The 18,103-nt window shown below is 38.8% G+C and overlaps 1 protein-coding gene across 1 annotated transcript in view; it reads right to left on the bottom strand.

The window, feature by feature from the left end:
- FBN1 (fibrillin 1) overlaps nt 1-18,103 on the bottom strand; it is a 144,800-nt gene that overhangs the window by 103,207 nt on the left and 23,490 nt on the right. The window contains exon 6 of the mRNA XM_041469038.1: nt 17,916-18,011. Within this exon, the coding sequence (XP_041324972.1) occupies nt 17,916-18,011 (96 nt within the window). The remainder of the gene's footprint in view (nt 1-17,915; nt 18,012-18,103) is intronic.

Raw genomic sequence — 18,103 nt, 5'->3', positions numbered from 1 at the left:
GTGTAAATGTACACAATATCTGGGATTAATGGTTTCAAATAATGGAGGTCCTGAAGTGGCCCAGAGCATACATGAGAGCCAGTAAGAACTGGATAAGTAATTTTTATTTGGGGGATGTGGGAGAAGGGAATCAGGGGTTCAGCAAATAAGCCAGGTGTCTGTGAATAACTAAGTAGTGTACTGAAGGGACAAAAAAGGTCTGGCCTGTTCTTTGTAGACTACTACACACTAATGCTGATTTCATGCCCAAAATGGGAGATCCCAGTTGAAGAAGAGGGATGGTTACATATGTACATATATTCCCTCACACTTGCACTTCTTTTATCCTCCTCCATTCAGGGTACAGATTCAAGCTGAAGTTTTGTTACACTCTGGCTACACAGAGATGCTCCAAAAGATAAGCAAATACTCAACATAATAGGAATCATTCAGATTTAGGTCAGCAAACTGCAAGCCTCACTAACTCTCAACACAGGAATACTTAACCTTTGCATAACACTGGAGCGTTAGCCTGTCATGCGAGCCGAGGCTCCCTCTCCGAGCTTACACCGCGTGGTGCAGCGCCCTGCACAGCCTGGCGGAGCTACGCATCACCGCTAATGCGTCGTGATGGATGAGTAGCACCAGAATCTAAAACACATGAAAAATCAGAGAGCCACAGACAACAGAAGTCCTTTAAATGTATTTTCCATTCTTTAAAATCATTAAAATGCATTGAACTTAAGTACAGTCTTTAAATTTAACTGTTATTTATTGATAAAATAATAATTTATGTAAATTTTACAAAGCCCTTACAAGCTTTGCTTCTGTTTACAGATAAACGTATCCGCAGAAACTGCTGCTGATCCAGATGCCTGTCTAATACATAATACTTCACAGCCTTGCAAAATGCTGTGTATTAAAGGTTGGAAACTGCTTTTTGGCCTACTTTCTACACTGACATACTCAAAAGGAGGGAGCGCCTTGTGGTTGAGACACTTGGCTGGGACTGGGATGACCTGGGTTCAGTTTCAGACTCTGCTGCAGACTCCCAGTACATCCTTACACAAGTGACTTAATCTCCCTGTGTATTAGCTCCCCACATGGAACATGGGGCTGCCAATATTTCTGGATGCTGGTGGGGCTTTTTCCTATTTAGACTACACAGGCTTTGGGATGCAGACTTGTGTGTTTTCTGAATGATAAAGGGAGCCTCAAGCTGAGTTCAGGCCTCTTGGCATTATTCTAATAAAATGAGAAAAGACCTTTCATGTAAAGTTTTTTCTTCTTCAAGTTATGATTCTTCAAGGTTTTATGTTTGGTTGGGTTTGGATTTTCTTCTTTTTAGGAGGAGGGATGGTTGTGGTGTTTTATGAGGGTTTTTAATGTTCAATTAATTGTCAGTTTCTAGTAAAAGACAAGAGGAATTTGCTCCTGAGATTTTTTTTGTACTGGGTAAGTGCAACAGCAGCAGAACACATTCCATGGAGGAACTCATGCACAATCAATTAGGTCGTCTAATTAATTTTCCAACTCAATAGATGCTATGAATTTTTTTTCTTCAGAAATGTATCTATACACATGTGTAAAAGCAACCCAAAGACATTTAAAAGGAGAGGAGAAGGACTGATGATATTCACTTGAAGGGAATGGGCTGCTACAAGGGAGCAGTGTCCTTTCACATGGAATTCATATTTCTGTCATGAAGGGAAAAAACATATATGGGGGGCATAAGAGTATTTTCCCATTGACAAGGTTGTGTAGTTACCATTAGGGACTGACTTGTTAATCAGTATTTAATTTATGATATTAGGTTACCCAATAACTAGGGAGAACAAAAACACGTGGAGAGAAAAAGACACATCTTAAAAATAGGTTTGAATCAAACAGGGACAAAAAATGTAGATATTTACAGGGGCTTTAATCACATATTACATCAGATGTGTTACAGCATCTAACAACAGGTATCTGTTTCTCTAGTCCTAACACAGACAAAACTTCAATCAGCATCACTATGTCTGAATAAGGACTCTAGATCAAAGACTGAAAGAAGCAGGAGAAGAATGGCCAGGCCACTTTTTTGCCTTCTCTCACAGGGTTTTACAGCAGCAAATTTTCAACTGCCATGAATTTTCTCTGCACTTCCTTTCCCATCATTGTGATCACCCACAAGCCCTTATTCCACACTAACATAATGAAGTGTTTGTGGGACCAGAGTTATAATTGTGATGTCTGGATTAAAACAGTGAGTTGTGACATTTCTAAGAGTCCTAAGGGAGATGACAGTGAATTATAGAGAATACACAGACACTTGATAGTCCACAATTATGGGAAAAAAAGGCACAGAAGCACAATGAAGTGCTTCAGTTGGGGTTTTACTATGGGTGTTTCTATGGAAGCATAGACTAGATTTATAAAGAACTTATAAAAATATCCAAAGTAAATAAAAAAGTGATAAACATTACAGTTTCTCCAACCTGGAACACAAATCAGTCTTCTGTTAGTAACTATTTTGAACAATGTGGCTGCTAGATCAGATGAACAGACAGGGGAGAGACAGCAGGCTCTGGAAAAGATACATACTGCTTGTAGGTAGGGGAAAGCCAGAGCAAAAAGCCTTCAGGGAACAAGTGCAAAGGAAACAAGGATACAAAGAGGCAAAACAGCAAAAGAGCAGAGGGACGAAAAACAGGAAGGCAGCAAAGACGGGATGGATCAAAGCAAACCTAAGAAATGAGTGGGAGGCACAGAGACAAGGAGAGATAAACAGTGGGAGCCAGCAGACACCATGTGTGAGAAGGGGAGAAAAGGGAAGGGAAGGAAAAGGCTGGCCAGCCCAAGAGCTTCACCAGCTGACCAGGAGAGGGAAGTTTGCCAGGACAGGCCAGCCAACTACCTAGGTAAAAATGAGGGCCAGAGAGCCAACTAGTAGAGAGAGCAGCCAGGCAGGCAAAGCCATCCAGGAGAGCAATCCGTGTATGGAGGAGGGTGGGCACAATCCGAGCTGCACCCAGGAGCTGGGTGAGCCCAGCAAGCACCACGTGTGGCAGGGGAACGGGCAGGAGCAGCACCCAGCCCTGTGCTCCAACAACAGCAGCGAGCAAGAAGCTAAAAGATGCCTGAGAACATCCCAGAGATAGAGTGAACATCTCACTGACACATCTGGCTATGCACTCTGAAATACTATCCAGTTGGATCATTGGGTGGCCAAATATGAATAAACAATGACTACACAAATTGCAGCTATTAACCATCCCTTTTCCCAAAAGGCATTTTCCTCCCATTTGTAGAGCTGATATCCATATTTGTTTTCTACTTTGATACTTTCAAGATGACAAAGTACAAATTATGTACCCCGATATCATTTATATAGTTAAATGACATAATCCTAAATCAAGAAAAACAAAAACCAGGCCAGTGATAAATAAGAATACAAGATAAAAAAGGCGTTACAAACCACATGAAGAGTGGCCTAATCTAGCAGTGATAACATACTGCTTATCTCTTCAATTAGGCAGCTCCTATCTATCCATCTCAAAGAAATAAAATTAACTATACTGAATAAGAAAAACATTGGAAGCTGTTACTAAAGGATTTCTACCAGATAGTAAAAACTCGTGCTATCTTCTGAAAAACTTTTTACATTAAAAGAACAATAATTGAGCAACTGAGTGGATTGGAATAAACTATGACAAGGTCTGTGTTCCTATCTTCAGAGCCAAAATTTATTTTAAAAAAGAGCAGTAACGTGTGTGTGTATATGTGTGTGTGTGTGTGTATATATATATATATGTATATATATATAAAAATTATTTCTGAGAACAAGCTTCATTTCACAGTCAAAACGGACTGTTAAGTGCATCCTGTTCATTTTTCTCTCCCCAACAAGTTTTCCTGGTGTAAATCGGCATCATACAAAGCAGGTACTTAAATTAGTGGGTGATCCTGTCAAGGAATCAGGACTCAGAGAAAGAACAGAAGTGAAGTAATACTGCCAGGTGGAGGCAGTATCTCAGTGTTTACCTTACCTTTCTGGATATAGGACCTGCTCCACACTACCAAAACTCCTGAGTATGTTTTTTTCTTTTAACCTCACTGGGCTTTGAATGAAGTATCAAGCCATCAGGAAGCCAGTGATCCATTAAACTCCCTTACCCTCGAACCAAAAGAGATTCACAGCTGAGACATGATATCCTAGGTATTAAAAGTCAAATTCTGCTTGGGACCAAGTGCAAGAGAGCAGCACATGCCAGGCAGCACCCTGGGGTTCCCACAGCTGGTAAGAGGAGGGAGGGGTAGGGAAGCAGGAGGAAGAGGGAGCACCCTTCTACTGCTGGGGAGCAGAGAGGAGTTATGAGGGGAAAGCATACAGAGTGCAGCACAATGCAGGTTAAAGGTCCTCTGTAGGAGCTCTGGTATCTGCCTAAACTGCAAGGTTTAGCAATTGCAGTGCCAGTATAAATTTGTACCTAAAAATACAGGAAATATTTTCTTTTAATTTTTAGCAGAATGGGTACATTTAACAATCCAGGTGGTCATCAATACATATGTGATTCACTTTCAGCAACGTGAGTGGAACAACAGACTGTTCCGTGGGGTGTCTAAGTTTCAGCTGCTTGTAAACCAGCACTGTGGGAAAACTTTTAGGTGGCTTTAAAAAAATTCTTGTAAAACAGTAGAAAGCTCATAATTTAAGACACTTCAGTGGAAGAGAAAACTTCCTCCTGATTATCAGAAATATTTTGTACTACATCTAAAAGGCAAGTAGGACTTCCTCCAGGAATAATGTCTTTTATCCACATCATTCTTGTCAGGAAAGTGTCTGAATATCTGTTTTAATAGTTAAGTTTCAGGTTTCAACTACACTTGTGATAAATAACATTCACAGGAGAAAAATGTTTTTAGAGCATCAAATAGTTTAGTCTTATAAAATAAAATAAGCTTGTGGTGGTTAAACTACCCTTACATGAGAACATTTTATTTGTGTGTGTATATAATATAAGCTTAAGTTATAAAGATATTTAGCCCACACGTTTGAAATGACATAATCACTGGATTGGAACTCTTGCCTGGCAGCATGCTGATCTCTTTCTTCCTCCCATTTCATTTAATTAGCAACTTGAAATTGGATCAGCAACTTTTAAACAGCTGATTAAAAGCCCTGTTCACAGAAGTGATCTTGGTTATTTTTCACATGAGCATCAGGCTGCCCCTCTGCAGGGCAGTAATTCTGCTGTGATCTCATTCCACTTTGAAAGAGGTGTGGAGAATCACTGGCACCTTGGGTACCGCATCTGCATCAACATCCCCCACTGCAAACGACACACAGTACTGACTACTGGAATAAAAACAACAATTTAAGAAAAAAAAAAAAAAAGTCACAAGGACATCACCTCAGCAAAAAAGGAAAGTCCAAAACTCTTCTACACTGGCACAAATTTGAGCATAACCTAAATCCTACTAAAATGCAAACATCTCCTTTAGATTTAAAAGAGCTACTTATGCTTCATCAGAGGCTACTGGAACACACATATACAAACTTGTTTAGGTGCTAATCAATGTTCATTAACATATTTGCATTCTAGAAGTGGTTTAGAAATGAAAATATCACATGAAAGACTCTGTATGTGGCACATAAGCCCAAAAAGAAAAGAACAGTGTATTATAAAACTGAAAGAGGCTGTACTGATTTCCTTTGCTATTTACTCTACTAGAGTATTTCTCACTCATCATCTTGAAATCCCTAGCTGCAGTTAAATAAATACCATTCCATATAATGGTATTTTCTATCCACTATAACCACAATCTTATTTGTGGCTTATGCATTTAAGCACTTTTAACTTTTATCCAAAAGTACTGACTGATATTATTGTGTGGTACCACAGCACAGATCTAATTGCTTTCTCAACAACCTTATTGAAATCCAGCTGAAAAGATTTGATCAGGTTTCTGACTCCTAATTCAAAGCCCATTTAGGTCTTTCGGCATCCTTTTATGTGAGTAGGTTTTGGATCACTTCAAGAGTGACTGTGAAGTTTCATCCAGGCTTCACCTCTCCGAACAATGTCAAGACTTCTACCTTTAGGTTTAAAGTACTGCCTGAATGTCTGAACATAAAATAATATATAGGCAAAAGTGTGTGTGTGTGTGTGAAATGCAGGTACAATCTACCCTCTGGACATAGCAAAACAGACTGTAGAATAAACACAAGCCATTCCCTGCAGGCTTTTGGCAATAGTTTACACTAAGTGGCAAATCATTACTGCTTTAGATATTTCTTGAAATGCCAGTCATCTTGAACTCTTCTGGTATTTCCTGGGATTCAATGGGCAGTTGCCTAGAAATTTTGTATGTGGTATTTGATGCCAAATCACTGTGTAACATCTTATAAGATTACCTAAATATTTATGAATAAAGAATAAAAGTTATATATGCATATGAACAAACCCCATCTAATTTGGTTAAATAATTTCAGACACTAAAAAACCCAATTCTCATATCAAGAATTCCTTCAGCAGACAAACATGAAGCAGTCTCTCAGTAGTGGGAGACGTTAAAAGGAGCTCCTGTAAGCTGCACTCCAGACAACTCCCACTGAAGTGTCAAAACTACCCTAAGTCTTCTCAGTAAGTCTCTCCTCCATTATGCTGAATTCAAAGTGTATTTATTCATTCATTTATTTCAAAGAGGACCAGGATACCAGTCCTAATATGTCTGGGGGATAGTCGAATCATAGATGCAAAGGCTTGCTGCTGCTGCAGAGTAACAAAGAGAAATTCCTCCCAGCTTGAACTGAAATGGACATCAACAATGCAGGCTGCAGGAAGTTGTTATTTCTACTCAAAATTCTAAACAGCTGTTTTCAAGGCAGATTAAAAGATTTTTCAATGTTTGGATTCAACTCAAGAGCTTTATCTAATGCATACTTTGTATTTGAGTATTTGTTGAATTAGAAATTTAATAGAGCAGCTGAGTATTTTAAAATCTTTTGGAAGATGTGAAAAAGGGATGTGAACTCTAGCACACCCTGTAAAACATAAATTTCTTACCAAAAGAATATGTTATTCATGTGCTCTGTACATTAGGTCAATTATTACTCACTTTCTTTGGAGAACCACCAAGTGCCTCCACCCTTTATAACAGAGCACTGTAATCAACTGTAGTAAGAATAGCAGAATTATTTGATTACACACCGGTGGCTAAGGCCTGAGCTCAAGAAGGCTTGAACAGTAAGAGACTAAGAAGGATTTGCCATCATCTTTCCTTTCTAAGAGAGAAATAAATTAATGTTTCCTTGTACACCTCTGTAAATAATTTCAATTGCACATAAATAGGGAACAATTTTTAAAAAGGAATGCTTTAAATTTGGCCTCCAATTTAAACACTTCTGTTATTTAATGACAAATTCCATAAACAATCTGATACCAAAACTTCTTCCACAGCACGTCTTTCATTTCCGCTAACCCAATTTAACCTCTCATCTTCCTTGCACTCAGCAGCTGTACAAAGCACTTTTTTTGTACTGACATCAGCAAGTGACTGAAGTGTTAGTGCTAGATTTAAAATGCCTTCTAAAACCACAACATTTTGTATTGAATTTGGAACCAAGTTTGATACAAGTTGTACTGTTATTTTAATATAGTATCACCTTTCATTAAACCATATCTTGTTGGGTTCCTGCTGGGACCTGAGAACTGAAATAGCACAAGGTTTAATGCATGGCACTTCATTTTGTCCAGCCTGCCTCAGGCCAAGAGAAGCATTTCAAATTATTTAGATAACCACACAGATTAAATACCCAGCAAGATAGCTTGCTAAGTCATTCATCATTTGCCATTCCTGGCCTGTGCTTGTGTCTAGCAATGTTTTCACTAGAAGAGCCATTCAGATGAATGGAATGCACATCTCCACTGAGCCTCCCCTACTCAAGCAGCAGTCTAAAAACATCTCAATTGCCTCCAACATTCTTTTCCCCAGATATGTGAAAACTGGCTAGATCCTCTCTGTCATCATCTTCTTGCCTATCTTCCCTTCTCACCTGTATTTCTTGCTTTTGCTTTATGAACCCTATAACTCTACCAAATTTTAGTGTACTAAACCATTATCATCTCCTTACTTCAATCCCTCAAAAAGTTCACCAATCGTCCTCTTACTACTCTTTAACCCCTCAATTCAAGAACCAATTAATAGCTGGATTTAGTTCACACCACAGGGTGTAATTCAATTTCAGACATAATACCTGCATCATCAAGCTATATCTTATCTTAAAGGTCATTGGAGCCCAAGTAACTTAACATCAACTCTCCTTTCACAGAGGTGGGTAACACCTCTTTTCTCACTGCAGATCTTTTGGCCTTTGAAGCCTGTGGCTTGGAAGTAATTTTTGACCCTGTGGCTTCTTCTGAAGTCTGTATTAATCCAACTGTAAAGCTGCCATACTTGCATTTTACTTTCCAAGTTACCACCCATACTGTCCCACCAGGACATGGAGATTCTCATAAAGGCTTTCATCATATCCCAGCAGGACAATTATACTTCACTGCTTGCTGGTTTTACTACTACTTCTTTTAAACGTTTCAAGTCCAAGTAGTGCTCTGTCATTGTACTGCTCAACTGAGCTAAGACATCTGGACAATCCAGATGAGAGACCAGTCCAATGGCCCTTGAAGAAATAGTTCAAGGTGTGTCTCACTTTAAGAGTCACCTTAATTGCACATTAAAGAAAGTGCACAGCATGCTTTTTCCACTGTATGTTTATCACTTTTTTCTTGCTGTAGTTCTCTGAAACATAAGCAAACAGGAGCTGTTGAGGTCCTAAAACCTGCCATCACTGAGGTACTCAGCTGCCTCCTAAATCAGGTGAAATTATCAAGTACCTAATAGGTCTCCCCATCTTTTTGTATTAAGTGACAAGCAGGTAACTATAATTAGTGTCAAGTGCAAACAGGAAAACTCTCCTGACAGTCTGTCTGAAGTTATTAATATTACTCAGATTTAAAACCATTCCCTATTCCACACCCCATGAACCACTGCAGTTTTGTCAACTTATTCTTCATTTTTAAACTAACTGTTCCATTTTTAAAATTTTATTAGGCAAGTACATTAGATGTCAAAGGCATAACATGTGCTTTCATTTCACAGCACTCAATCAATCACTGCCACAGGAGAAAAACACTCTCTGGATAACAGAACACACAAATAAGAAAAAAAACCACAGAAGATCCAGAATAATGAACACTTGGACAATGTTAGCAGTGGACCTTCATTAAATAGCTAATAGGTCTGAATGGTACAGCTGGAGGTGCTACAAATCACAGACTAACACATATTTTAGCACATTTTCCACAGTCCTGGACAATCTGCTCCAACTGGTCCTGTTCGAGCAGGGGAGTTGACTATGTGACCTAAAGAGGTCCCTTCCACCCTAAGCAATTCTGTAAGCTGAAATACAGTTACAAATTACCCTCTCTCCCTGTAAATCTTACAGTTCTATTTTTAAAAGAATGTAAATGCATCGTTTGATAGGCAGGAGTTACCCCACTAACCAGCAAATATGCATTTTGTTGTGCTGCCTGTTTTTGCCAGAGATAAACTGATTTTCCAAACCTTGCTGAAAATTCAGCTATCAATAGATTCAATGGAGCAATTGTAATTAATGGGACCAAGATAAAAGGACCTAGAGCAAAAGCTGAGGGATTAATCTTGAGACCAGAGAGTACTATGAGGTCCCTGTGCATACAGAAATAAGGAAAATGGTAAGTCTTGCAAAATATCACTGAACTTATGACTGCTGCTGCAATGCCAGCAAGGACACCTCTGGCTTTGTCCCATGCTGTGTGCAGTGGTGCAGGATGAAAGCCACCACCTCCCCAAGGAGGCAACAACTGCGAACATACAGGTTTCTCCTCAGCTCCTGCTTCCCCATGACTGTCAGCACCTCCGTGTCAGAAGAAAAAGCCCTAGAGGGCCACAGAAGACCATTCATTCCAAGGAGTAAGGAGCAAATGGGGACAGTACTGAACACCTGGCAATCACTGGGTAAACTTTGCAAAAAACATAAACATTGAGGACAGGATCATTATAAAACATGACTGAGATCACTTGGTAAGCCAGGCTTATTCGAGCAAATGCTTTTTAAAAATTGAAGCACACACTAAGTTAAACATTCAGGGACAAGTAAAACAGTGCAAAGACCACTCTTTCAGAATGGGAGACCTATAATCTGAATCACATCACCATGGAAAGAAATGAAGGCTATGGCACAGCAGACTTAGTTCCATTAACCTACCTGTGCTAGTTTAGCTTGGGTAATGCCTGCAATGGATACAAAGTCAATGTATAAGACCACAATCAAAACTCAGGTGCTTAAAAAGGTTCACATTTCTTAAAATATAAACCCACGTGTATATATGTGTAAACACACATGCACTTTTAATAACTTCCATGCTTTTTTAAACTTAAGTATCCAAAGCCTTTGCATGTCTAACTACAGGGAAGGAAAATACTGAATCTTGGTTTCTTTATGTAGCAAATTCCACCTTTTTTTTCCAAAAGAAGTTTCTTCTGGATAAAGAGAGCAAAGCCAAGCTCTGTTTTACAGCATAGCAGAATTTGGAGAGTGATATTTCTCTCAGGGCTCCTTTCTTTTCAGACCTTATTTAGGCCTCTTTTCCTACAGCATTTCTCTAAAGTGCCAAACTGTACAAGCTATCATAAAAAAAAATATAAAAACTACTCAGTCATTATTCATGAACCTCTCAAGGGCAACTGGAACTGAGAATGCGTCTGTCCTTACAGCTGCTCTTAGGTAGTTGTTTCCCACAATTTTTTGCAGCTTTTATGCTGATACAGGGTAGATCTCTTTCTAAATCTAACAGTTTACTTTAGAAAAGTCTTGTTTTTACAGAGATTTCAACAGCTCTGTTACAAATACGTAGCAAAAAAGCTTACATGTGTCAAAACAGTTACACTGACCACTTTGACCACCTCTGTTTAAGATGCATTTTCATTAGCATTTTGCAGCTGACCTACATAAAAGAATTGTTTTACTTGGAAATGCCTTCATCAGTTTATCCTTTTGTTAGGTTAGATCTATGTTTTAAAAGAGGTTTCTTTTCTTTGTTAGAACTGGCCATCTAAAAAGTTTTAGATCACTTGTAAAAACAAAGGAAAAAAAGTAAGTCACAAACTCTACTGAGGCATCATGCATACTGATACTTGCTTCTGTGGCAACTCTGACAAAAACTCTCAGCTTACCAGTCCAAGAAGAAAAAAAGCTATGAATGGGTGATTCACAAAGAAAACATTTGTTTTCACTGTAGCAAATCAGAGGATTTCAGGTAGCGATGCTTTCCTATAGCAAAATATATTGCAGCCCAGAGAAGGAGTAATTTTCCCCATTAACAGCTAAATAGGCATTGTTAGGTAAGTTCTCAGCTGCATTTACTCATTCCCTATATTATGTCTGACTCTGGGAGTCACCATTTCAAAGGCACCTTTTCTTTGGAAAGTTCCATGAGAAATCAGTTGTGGCCAGCTATTTTATTTTTTACAAGTTTGGGCTGAAATTAGAAAAATGGGCCTGGTAAAATGGTACTAAGAGGGGAGTACAAGCCCTAAGATACACATTCTGAAGGCCTCAAATGTAACACCATGCTGCAATGACAACCAATATCAATAAAAGCTGATTCAATCTTTCAGCACAAAAACACCAAAAAAAAAAAAATTACTCTCGTGATACAACATATGAGAGGGATTCTTTCCAGTTCTCCCTGGAACACTGCAGAGCACAGATCTGGCAGTGAAGGCCAGTCAGGGAAGCTACAGCTTTCAACTGTCTGCACTGTGTATATGGAAGTTATAGCTGTATGATCTGCATGTAACATCCTATAATCTCTCCATGTAGGTAACTTCTTCTACAAAGCCTCTCCTGCACTGGCCTCCAGTCTTCATTTCTCAAGACACTACAAGGCAGACAGCAAGAACCACATGCAGGCAAAGGCAACACAAGGTCCAGCCTGGCCGCAGTGAGAGCTGAACCCAATTTTTTGCACAGCAAAACTCCAGAATGCAGCAGGAGCCAGAAGCTGCCAGCAAAGCTGGAGGCAGGAGGCAGGTTCAACAACAAAGCTGTTTACTGTACCAGAAGAATGATCTAGTGACTCTCCTGTGAGTCCTTTCCATGTCCTACATACAAGAACCAAATCTTACAGATTAGAACAGCAGCTATTTCATTCAAATGTCTTTGTGATAATTTATACCAAATATAGACTCCACAATTTGTGATTAAATTTGTATGCATCTCCACTGCTACGACTAAAATCAAAACAAAGCAAAGTCCAAACAATACTTTACTGCACATCTAAAGGTCAGTGTCCTTAGCAGCCAATCAAGAAAGCATGGAAATATAAAAAGGTCTGCCAAATAGCTGAATGAAAACTTTAGATTTGTTTGACTGAAATCAAAACTCAGTTTGGAACAAAATGTGAATGTTCAGCTTCATGTACAAAAGTTGGAGCCCTCACATCTCACAAGAGACCTAAGCCATATGTACTTAATCATTTATGGATCTTGATTAAGCTTATAAGCATATATCTGAAGAAACACTTTAAAATTGGCTATATGATATTTTAAGACACACAAAGCATAGAGCAAGCAACACAGGACCAGTTATGGGGTGAACATGCAAGGAACAGAACAATGGATGAAAGCCTTCCCATACATAAGATCCCTAAAAATGCTTTTTGGCATCAAATAACAGACTGAGCTGAGTCCTGAGTTCTGATCCAGAGATCTATTGATTATATTGCTAAGTATTACAAACCACCTAAATCACACACAATCATTCTGTAGAGGGTGACTTCTTGACCATAAAGCTGCAGCTTCAATTTTAAAAATTAAAAAACTCATCCAGTTATCTTAACCTCTTTGTTAGAAAAGATAACCCAATGGAATTTTTATTCTAAAACTGAAAGGCATCAAAGGTGACAATATACTGAAATTATTTTAAAGTCAGTAAAACATCACTCTGTGACTAAATATATTGCTCTTCAATCTGAAGCCATTTTTCATAACTTTTCAGGGGGGAAAAATGTTTGCAAGAGTCCTTATTGCAGGCCTTCAAGTTTAGCCATCCTTCAGTTTGCTGCTACAACATTGTACATGCATGCATTCATGTTACAGGGCTGCAGAAACTACATGTCTATGTCAACAGATGTGTTTTTTGGAAGAAAGCAACAGAAATCAAGTTTATTCAAATGTTTGCCAGCTACCATATGCTGCAATGCTACTTTAAATGCAACATAAGGCTTTGGGAACATATTTTTACTGCTATCTACACTTTGTTATTTACTTTCCATTTAGACTAAATACCAGAGACGGGGCACACTAAGGGGTGCAGTGTCCTCTTTGTAAAAACATTCTACCCGTTGTAGTATTTAGAAAGAAAAAAAAATATACAGAGCCCTACATTACTCTTGACCACTTTCAGCGGCTGCACTTTCATAGGGAGGCTCCGGGAAAGATATTTTTACATATGGCATTAATTCTGGGAACTTTTAATAATGGCCAAATATAATTAAAAATTATGCAAAAATTCCTGCCATGAAGAGAGCAGTACAGAAACGACTCTGTTTGAAGAAAAAGCAATCATTTGCTCATATTCTGAGTCCATAAAAAAACAAAACACACGTGGTACGTTTTTAATATTTGAACTACATCAGGCCCAATTCTACTCCTATGAAAAGCGAGTGGCAAATCTCCAGAATGCAGCAGGATTGAGCCCCTGATGTTGTCACAAGCATTCAAGTAAACAAACAGGTCTGTAACACATTCTAAGCTTCCACTGTGTTCCTCTAAATGAATCCAGACAGAAAAAGAAAAGCACATTTCATTGCATTTCTGCAATACAAGGAGAACAACAATGTACAACCTTCTGTTATATAGAACTCACTCTCTTAAAGTATTATCACCCAAATGTCTAAAGAGAAACTGTTTCAAAGAGTCAAGAAAACCTTTGTGTACAAATCTGAAGACAGCTCTACCAAATCTGGTTTTGGATCTTCCTGAGCTCCTAACATCAATTTTTCTCTGGACTTTCATGAAGTGCAAGATACAGGGATGTTTTCACAAACACCCAAACGTGGGCATCTCCCACAGCCAGCTAAATCCCCTAGGCTCTTTTACAGACAATAGAAAGAGCTGTCAGTGTTCTGAGTCATCCTCAGGGGAACACAAACTAAGTCTCTGCTCTCAGTCTCTTCAGCAACTCTGAAAGAAACTGCAGAATCTGTAACTCACTCAAGTTATTCAGCATTAACAGTAAAATGGCATAAGGATGGCATCCAGTTTTTAACCAGTGGGAGAAGTTTTGCTTTGTCCACATCTTCATTTTCTGCTATCTGTGACTTCATTAATAATATGATTACTGATAAATTAAAACTGAGTGCATCTCTCAGATCTTAACTGACTCTGAAAGCTTGGGCCAAAATCCAGCAAGGCCCTTAAGCACTTGCATAATTCTAAGCATATTGACATCTTGGGTTTGAACTTAAAGGCATGTCAAAGCTCCTCACTGGACCACTGCCAGAGAACTCAGCACCTTCCTAAAAGAAGTCCCTGAAGTTCAATTTTTAACTGAGGCAATATCTGTGAAATATTTTCTTTCTTGGGCTATGTATTTTAAATGTGTCTTAAATGGCTGTAGGAAGCATTCCCAACTCCACTACACTTTTACTGTTGAGTTTATGTCAAGTCCACCTTTTTGAACACTATTCCACAGAAAAGCCAGGTCTGTTGTTTTATGACACAGCTGCATATACTTGACAGTATGTCCAGGCAGCTTCTCCTGCTCTGGACAGGAGCCAACCACCACACACAACAGCTCAGGAATTAATGATACATGTGCACCATGATAAAGTTATCGATCCAGCTCTGGTGAAGCCTGTCTCACCAGTGACATGGCATACACTCCCAAGACATGAAGAGGAACTCCACTAATAAAAGTGAATCTCAAAATTCCTTATGCTCATGTTTATTGTGTTTTACACTAAGATTAACACTTCTAAGACACACAAAAGAGTGATTTGTGTGCCAAAACGGTCCAAGGCCAGCTGCTACCCTCTCAAAGAATGACTGAATAAATACATAGAAATACTTATGCCACAAATTTGATGGTGTTTGTTACACTTTGAAAGCAGTGGGTCTTTCACTAGATAAAGCCCTTGACCTACACAGAAGTCTTGCAGATCTTCATTAGCAATCACATGGTCAACATTTGCTGAGGTAATGTATGGAAAAACTATTTAAAACAGTAGACACTGTTTTAGAACAGAACTACATAACTTGTCTCCATGGCTAAGAAACTGGATCTAATTTTGTTCCAACCACCTGCAACATTTTAAATGTTTTCCCTATCGGATTATTAGAATAACCCCACGTGTTTGGTTGCCTCGACATTGTTTTATTCAAGTCAGTTCTAAGTTATGACATATGCAGCAAAGGCTGGAATATTCTTTGGTGTGTGACATATGTGCCACAAACACTCTTTGACTGTTACTGTTAGTTGATGCTTGTAGAGAAAAGCACTGGGTGATACAGAGCAGTAAATTACTTCCATAACTGTTAGTTTGTGGGATGGCATAACCTAGAAGTCAAATCACAGCCAAACAGATGGAGAATGTGTATGCCACAAAACCGAATCACTTCACATTACGTTTATATCCAGAAATGGTGTTTTCAAAACAATCTGCTTCTCCTGCTTCTGCCAGAAATGGCATAGTTTAAGACACCATTTCTCTTCCTTCCCTGCACCCCCACCCCAGCTCCATGCAGAGATGCTTTGGTTTTGTTGTTTTGTTTCCTCCCCTCTTTCTTTTCTTTCTAATAAACACACCATTTTACTCTACAAGGCATGAATCTTGTCAATTTACTGGCTAACATCCATTCACATGTACATCAGAAGCCCACCAGGGAGTGTCAAATCCACAGAACTTTCCAAAGCTAGATTCAAAATATGGACCTCTTACTTAGCTGACAGCTGTGTAAAATCATATGCAGCCAGACAACTCCCCAATGACCACACAGGTGCATATGCTGAACAAGGCAAGTTATTCTAAGACCAAGATTAGTTTATACTTGAACAGTTATCTACAGAAAAAGTTTTTCTCATGGCATAATGTGATTCTGAGACCAAAAACCACCACACCCTTTTTAGAGGAGGGGAACATATTAGCTAAGCTAGGTAGAGAGGCTGCATAAAATCTGTGAAAGCAGCCAAATTTCAGAGGTTTTCTGGGAAGATATGACAATCATTTGGCCTCAACACAGCAAGCAAGCATTAACCAGGAATACTACAGCTCATTAATGTCTCTTTTCTCTTTTATTGATAACTATAAAATCAAACATGTGTTTTAAGTAAAAAACTGCCTATGGACTAGGCATGTAAGTTACAGATTTCCACCTCAATTGTGCTCAATAGCATGCATGTAATTTCAGGACAGCTTGACTTGGCTCAAATGGCACTGTGCCACCAGTTTCTCACTCCACCCACCACCTGAGGGACAGGACTGAAGCTGTTACCAGGATTCAGCCTAGAAACTTGCCCTAATGATGTGGAATCCAACTGGTCTCAGATCAGACAACACAAAAGTAGAACTCAACAATCGTCTTCTGAACTTAGACTTTACAATCCTCACCAGACTGAAGGCTCAAAAACTTCACCATGAAGAACAAGCAGTAATTGCTTGCAATTCCAAGTCTTTGCAGTAATATTCCATGGTTTCTCACCTATATGCATTTATTCTCTTCAAAATTAGGAACTTTAACCTAATTGCCCTTTCCTCTTACTCCTCTCCAGCAGTGTGATCCCACGACTCAGAACTGAACTACTTTTCAATCCTTGGAAAAACCTCACCATTGCTTTGAACTACTTTTTTAACATCTGAGTGGACAACTGGCACAACTTCACACAGTGCCAACATGGTAATTTTATCTGCTGCAGGGAGTGTTGGAAAAACCTAATTCATCAGTTTAAGCACAGGAAAAAAAACCCTCTGGTCCCCTCAGAGTAGTTGTCTGTATCACCCACCTATGCTGCCACATAAAAAAGCCAACTGTTACTCCTCCAGGTGCAGCACTGACAGCAGAGATCACCTGACACACTCATTGACAGAAATTTCATGTGCTAAGCACATCCTCTACATGGAAGCCCAAAATCAGATTATTAATTTCTATTCTGTCCCAGGTTCATAGAGATGTAACACAACTTATTCTATTAATAGAATGTATGAATCTCCAACTACACAGACAAATTGCTCTGACAAATGAAAATATTTTATTTGCATTTTTATAAAACTCAACAGGATTATACCTAAATATTGTCCACTGTACTGCTCACAAATGAAATATTAAATTGGTTTAATAACCCTGAAAAAAAATTCACATACCATATAAGGTAGTTGGTATCATTGTGTTTTCATTTGAAGATTATCCCTATGGATATGCAACTAAAAAGCTAAATTAAAAACAATAAATTTGTACAAAATGGAAAGGAGAATTGAATAAACTCTACAAAAGAGAACATAACAATGACAGAGGCAAGATGCTACTTACCATGTATATCAAATGCAAAAACCTTTTCTGATGACTTAGAAACTGAAGTTTGAGCAAAAGCACACAAACACTTTCATTTGCCACCTCTTTCACTGGAATGTTTTTATCACAAAAAAAGTAAACAGTTAGTCTGTGTTTCATCCTGGCCTCTATCCTTATGAAGTTCACATACTTCTAAAAATGCCACTTATAATTTATTTTCTGTCTTGAGACCAACAAAAGCAAACACAATCAATTCAGCTACAGAATACAATAGGTAATGGCCCAACAACCCCACTGCTAGAGGTGTTGGAACGTGATTCTTCCCACTGATTTAGGGCACGTACCTCTCTCACACTGGGGTCCAGTAAAGCCATACGTGCAAGCACAGCGGTTCGGAGCTACGCATCTCCCTCCGTTTAGACATCCATTTTCACAGACAGCTGGATCAAAGGGAAGGCAAGAGTAATCTTTACTGAGCTGTTTGCAGAAAGACATGAAGGTATGTACTTGGCCAACTTAGGTAAACTGGTAA

This window comes from Pyrgilauda ruficollis, unplaced genomic scaffold, assembly GCF_017590135.1.
Source record: "Pyrgilauda ruficollis isolate IOZ18807 unplaced genomic scaffold, ASM1759013v1 scaffold23, whole genome shotgun sequence".
Taxonomy (NCBI): Eukaryota; Metazoa; Chordata; class Aves; order Passeriformes; family Passeridae; genus Pyrgilauda; species Pyrgilauda ruficollis.
Note: the sequence above shows the minus strand (reverse complement) of the source record. Positions and strands in the feature narration are given on the sequence as shown.